Genomic DNA, 6,130 nt, shown 5'->3' with positions numbered 1-6,130 from the left:
TCTATTTTTAAATCTTTAATTTCTTTCAATCAAGAAAATTCCAGAATGAAATAATCTGTGAAGGAAGAAAATCTCTCAATTGTTGATTTCTACATATTATGAAATTTTTTTTAAAAATAAACTAAACAAACTCTGGTCTGGAAATATATATATATTTTTTAAATATTTATTTTTTCGTTTTTTCAGCCTCTTTACAATTTAAAAATCCCTTGGTGCAGAAGTGACCAAACTAAGAACAAACTGGTCAAAAGAGAAATAAGAACCTTATTTCAATATTTATAGAAGAGTTCTAGAAGTTTTGTGGATAATTTTGTTTTTTAATATCATTTAAACTTTTTCTGCAGCTTTGAAAATAATTATCTCCCAGAAAAAGACCCGAATGATTAAAAATAAATACATCTAATTAAATATTGATCACATAAATATGATTGATATTTAAAAACGTGAAGAAGTATTTTTTTTTTGTATTTTACTGCTCATTTAGACTTTGTCTGCAACTTTGAAATTCCAGACTCTTTTATTTAGGAAGGCTGAAAATCCCCCACATTCGTCTGAGAATGTTTGTCTGAAGTCTTATACCTGGAAAAAATAAACTTCACTGTCATTTCATTTTTTTCTTTGCCTTTTTTTTTTGTGAAAGCAGCAAAAGCAAAAAACATATTCAAAGGAAATAAAGTGACAAACTGAATTAAATTAAATCATTATTTAAGTGAAATTACATTATTTATATTATTATTAAATTATTATTGATAATTTCCTTTTTTCTTAGTGTAAAACTATTCAGTGAAGCCTGTTTTTTTGAGGCTATTTATTGTGGAATTGATGGATGTTAAATGATCCTCTGAGAGAAGCTTCAACACAAACATGACAAAACAGGCTCAGGATGAAATCTGTTCATTCTTTAAATAAAACAACATTTTCAATCCAAACAGACAGTTTTAACACTCGAACCTGAGTCCGCTTCAGCTCCAGCTCATAAAGAAACCAAAAACTTTCATCTTCACCTCAGATAAACCTCCTGCTGTGAATTCTGCTGTTTTTACAACAAAATCCTCCAGAAAACATAAAAAAATTAAATAAAGGAGGAGGAGGAGGAGGCCCAGAACCGCGTGTGTGTGTGTGTGTGTGTGTGTGTGTGTGTGTGTGTGTGTGTGTGTGTGTGTGTGTGTGTGTGTGTGTGTGTGTGTGTGTGTGTGTGTGTGTGTGTGTGTGTGTGTGTGTGTGTGTGTGTGTGTGTGTGTGTGTCAGCAGAGGCCTCCTCCTCCAGCGGGCTCTCCCGGCTCGTGTCCCCGGGATCCGGAGTGCGTCAGCGGGCTGGAAGAGCCGCAGAGCGAGAAGTTCCAACAGAACCAGAACCGGAGCCGGAGCGGGCCTCTTCACGCACATGCGCACAGTTTTGTTTTTTTTTTGTTTTTTTACGCGGGCACAGGCCTCACACACACGCACACGCGCGCGCACACACACTGAAATAAAAGTCGTGATGCGGCTGCGTTGGTTTGCATAATTTTATATGAAGATTCTGTTTCAAAAACATTTCTGTCTGTTTGTTCGTTCAAAGAGCAGGTAAATAAAAAGAAGCAGCAGCTCGGATATCTTCAGCTGGAGCGGCGTGTGTGTGTGTGTGTGTGTGTGTGTGTGTGTGTGTGTGTGTGTGTGTGTGTGTGTGTGTGTGTGTGTGTGTGTGTGGCCTGTCTGGGGTCAAACCTGAGTTAAGATATGATTTTTAGGCTTTTTTTCCTCTCGAGCGCCTGATTGTCTCCGCGCGTCTTTTTAAGGCTTTTTTCACTTATTAGTTTCTTCCTTTTACAAAGTTTTACTCTCCAAAACAATTCTAAACAAAATACACACATTTAAAAAAAAAGATTGTCTTGTCTCCTTGATTGTCTCAAATCCATAAATAATTATTATTAATATTAATATTATCATTATTATTATTATTACCCTGTCTCTCTGCCCCCCCCCCCCCTTAATACTGAGTTTACACGGACAAATAGAATTTAAATACATTGTACAATAAATACAAAACATAAATAAACGACTCAAAGAAAGTACTGAAAATCTTTGTACAAGATATAAATAGTTTGAAATATACTTCTAGAGTTTGTTACCTTTGGCAAGTCTAGTTTACAGCTGTACAACCGGCGGGAAACCAGACTCTGTCCCTTTTTCAGCAAAATCCGGAGGAGAAAAGAGTTTGTGATCTTGCAGATGTTTGTTGATATTTACCGGGTTTTTCTGCCCTGAACGGGACGTCTCTGCGCGCGCGTCCCGGAGGGCCGGGCGGGGGTCAGTTCAGGAAGGCGTTCGGGGTCACCCTCTTCTGGTGGGGCAGCACCCCGGGGAAGCCCGCCGACACCCCGGCGGAGAAGGCCGGCAGCGCGCCGTTCCTGAGGGAGTCCGACAGCAGCGCCTGCGGGGAGCCGCCGAACCCCGCCGCGCCCTGCTGGAGGTGCGGCGGCGGCGGCGGAGGCGGCGGGGGCGGCGGCGGCGGCGCGCCCCCGCCCGGCCCGCCCGGCGCCCCGGCGGCGTGCTGCGTCCCTGAGACGAAGTACCCGGCGGTCTGGCCGGACAGCAGCCCCACCGGGGACGTGCTCATCCCGTACGTGTTCGTCAGGCCGAGCGCGCCCGCGGCCGCGGCCGAGCCGCCGAGCAGCGAGCGGCCCAGCTCCCCGTTACCCAGCTGCTCCACGGCGTGCAGCAGCGGCCCGTAGCCGCCCGCCTGGTTGAGGAAGCCCGGCGACGAGCCGTTGTAGTGCGCGTGGTGGTGGTGGTGCGGGTGGTGCGCGTGCAGCGACAGGAACGGGGACAGCTGCCAGTACAGCGGGTTGCTCGCGCGCTCGCTGATCCCCAGGCCGAGCGGGGCGAAGCGCAGCCCGCGCTTCATGGCCAGCTTGCCCCGCGACGTGGCGGAGCGCCGCCGCAGCTTCCCGGTGGTGCCGCCGATGAAGACGTCGTCGCTGCTCGGGTCCAGCATCCAGTAGTTGCCCTTGCCCGGGTCGTCGTAGTGCCGCGGCACCTTGACGAAGCACTTATTGAGGCTGAGGTTGTGGCGGATGGAGTTCTGCCAGCCCTGCTTGTGCTCCCGGTAGTACGGGAAGTTCTTCATGATGAACTCGTAGATGCCGTTGAGCGTCAGCCGCTTCTCGGGGCTCTGCCGGATGGCCATCATGATCAGCGCGTTGTAGCTGAACGGCGGTTTGTCGTACTTCCCGTTTTTCCCCCCGGCGGTGCCGGTGCTGTTCTGCTCCGGCGTCGCCTTGGAACCGTCCCCTCCGCCGCCGCCGCCGCCGCCGCCTCCTCCTCCGTCCTCCTCCTCCTCGTCCCCCGGCTTCTCCGGGTCCAGCGCCGCCGCCGCGGAGTCCACCTCCAGCGGCTCCAGGGATTTGTCCGAGTCGGAGCCCGGAGAGGGGGACGGGGTCCCGGGGATGCCGACGATCGCCGCCGCCGCGGCGGAGTCCGGCCGGTCGCACTTGGAGGGCAGCAGGAGGCTCTTGATGCTGAAGGAGGAGGACCGGTGCACGGTCGGCGGGTCCTTGACGTCCTCCATGCCCGGTGGCGGCTCCCCTCCGAAAGACGGCGGAATAAATAAAAACAAAAATAACAACAAACAACTCCGAGCTCGTGCGCCTCCGTGATCCGGGCTGGAAGAGAGACCGAGAGAGAGAGAGAGAGAGAGAGAGAGAGAGAGAGAGAGGAAGGAGGGTCAGGATGAAAGATGCATGGATGGAGGAGTGGAGAGAGAGAAAAGAGACGGAGAGAGAGAGAGGGAGAGAGAGAGAGGGGGGGGAGAGAGAGAGGGAGAGAGAGAGGCAGGCTTGGATGGAGAGAAATTAGTAATTAAGGGGATTCCGACATCACGGAGAGGAGGAGCTTCTCCAACTTGCTGAATTTGTCAACAAATCCTCCTTTGCGCGTCTTCGTGCGTGTCGCAGACCTCCAGCGTGTCCGGCGACGCAAACCTGTCATTCCTATCTGCTCCCTTTAATCTCGCCGCTGTGTTTCGGTATTTAGGCGCGTGCACCGCGGCCCCGAATTCCCCGTGTGTAATTGTTCCGCGCGTCCTCCTCCTCCTCCGGTGTGCATGTGTGCGTAAAAATCTCCGTTCCGAGCTTGTGCGTAAAAGCGCACGTCCGCCTCCGTTCGGTTGGCTGGCTGCGGTGCGCGCGCATGTGCGTAAAGGCGCACGGGCTCTCCTCGGCTTTTGTTTTCTCAACGACAGTAATAGTTCGGATTCATGTCGGCAAACACGGTGCGTGCACGCGCATTGTGCGTTCATGTGTGTGAGGGTTTTTTTTTTTTTTTTGGAGGGGGGGAGGGGGGCGTGATCGCGCCGACATTGTCTACTCATAAAAATCATTGTGCCGACAGGGGAGGCAGACTGACGCACGCGCACACTCACGCGCGCGCACGCTCGAGGCGGCGGGTCTGATGCTGTGACCTGAGCGCCTCCTGTTGACGGAGGTCGGTGCTGCAGATCCTAAAGAACCTCCGCAACTCCAGACACATCAACACAAATATTAACAAGAATATCAACAAAATATTGCTGCGTTTATAATAGTAATGATATCATTAAAACGTATTTTCACATATTGTATATGTTAGAGTTTCTGTTATATTTTAAGATTCATGTAGGCTACATGCAGTTAGATCTTTTCTTTTTTAAGTTTTCTACTATTCTGATTTGCACTATTACTTATTCTTATTCTTATTCTTTATTTGCACCTTTCATCACTTTTGCAGCCCCTGTGTCCAGTTAATCTCCTCTGTGAGATTAATAAAGACTGTTCTATTCTATTCTATTCATTAATAATCAGGAAACAGTTGAACACTCACCCTGATATCAGGGCTTTATTTAATCACTTTTTTAGATGCTTTGAAACATAACTTATCTTCATTCTTCAGTCAGAAAGTTTTTATAATTAATTAAACAGTAAATTCAGTCTGTACATGAGCCGCATTGGAAGAGGTCGAAGGTTTAAGATAACAATAACATGAATTAAAAAAGATTTTAAAAAACATGCACTACCGGTCAAAAGTTTTAGAACACCCCAATTTTTCCAGTGTTTTTATTGAAAATTATGCCGTTTAATGTCTCATTGCACACAGACGTCAAAGCATATACAAATAAGCAATTGGAGTCATAAAAGAAATTATGGAATCAATGTATAGACCAAAATGTATTCTGAACTGTTGACTCATCAGAGTAGCCACCTTTGGCAGATTTAACAGCTGAACACACACGAGGCGTTCTTTCTACAATAGAAATCAAATATTCTTCAGAAACTTCTTCCCATGTCTGTTGCAGAAGTTCCCATAACTGTGTGGCATTGTGGGTTGCTTTGCTTTCACTCCTCTGTCCCTTTCATCCCAAACCAGCTCAATGGGGTTTAAGTCTGGAGACTGTGCTGACCACTCCATGGTTTCAAGTTTACCAGCTTCTTCTTTTTTCACAAGATAGTTCTGGCATAGCTTGGACTGATGTTTTGGGTCATTATGTTGCTGTAAGATGAACCCCTGACCAACTAGACGCATCCCAGAGGGTACTGCATGGCGCTGCAGGATGCTGTGGGAGCCGTTTTGGTTCAGGGAGCCTCTCACTCTGAACAAGTCACCAACCCTGGATCCAGCAGAACAACCCCAGATCATCACACTTCCTCCTCCATGTTTGACAGTTGAAGCCACACACTGTGGAAGCTTCCTTCAACTGCTCTCCTCCGTACAAACATCCTGCGTGATGAACCCAAGATTTTAAATTTTGATTCATCAGTCCCATAATACCTTTTCCCAGTCTTCAGTAGTCCAGTGACAGTGTTTCTTGGCCCTGGCAAGCCTCTTTGTCTTATTCTGACGTCTTAGCAGTGGTTTTCTTGCTGCAGCTCGTCCAGTCGAACCTGCAGCTCCAAGTCTTCTCTTCACAGTTGAAACAGAGACTTACTACGACCGCTATCAAGCTGTGCTTGAAGCTGTTGTCCTGTGAGCCGCCTATCACGCAAACTGTTGACTCTCAGAAACTTGTCCTCTGATTCAGTTGTGGCTTTGGGTCTGCCAGACCTCTTCCTGTCAAAGTTTGCCCCAGTTTCTGACTCCCTTTTGATTGTGAAGGAAACTGTACTCACTGACAGGTGTTGTT

General features: G+C 47.9%; 1 protein-coding gene across 1 annotated transcript; it reads right to left on the bottom strand.

Moving 5' to 3' along the window:
- Positions 1–2,070: 2,070 nt before the first annotated feature.
- foxg1b (forkhead box G1b) lies at positions 2,071–3,686 on the bottom strand. Its single transcript, XM_030106838.1, has one exon. It carries the CDS (start codon positions 3,545–3,547, stop codon positions 2,288–2,290), a length of 1,260 nt encoding a protein of 419 aa, XP_029962698.1. The 5' UTR covers positions 3,548–3,686; the 3' UTR covers positions 2,071–2,287.
- Positions 3,687–6,130: the final 2,444 nt, after the last annotated feature.

The sequence above is a fragment of the Salarias fasciatus genome, chromosome 13, assembly GCF_902148845.1.
Source record: "Salarias fasciatus chromosome 13, fSalaFa1.1, whole genome shotgun sequence".
NCBI classification, from domain to species: Eukaryota; Metazoa; Chordata; class Actinopteri; order Blenniiformes; family Blenniidae; genus Salarias; species Salarias fasciatus.
The sequence above is the reverse complement of the archived record's forward strand: the minus strand, read 5'-3'. Positions and strand labels throughout refer to the sequence as shown.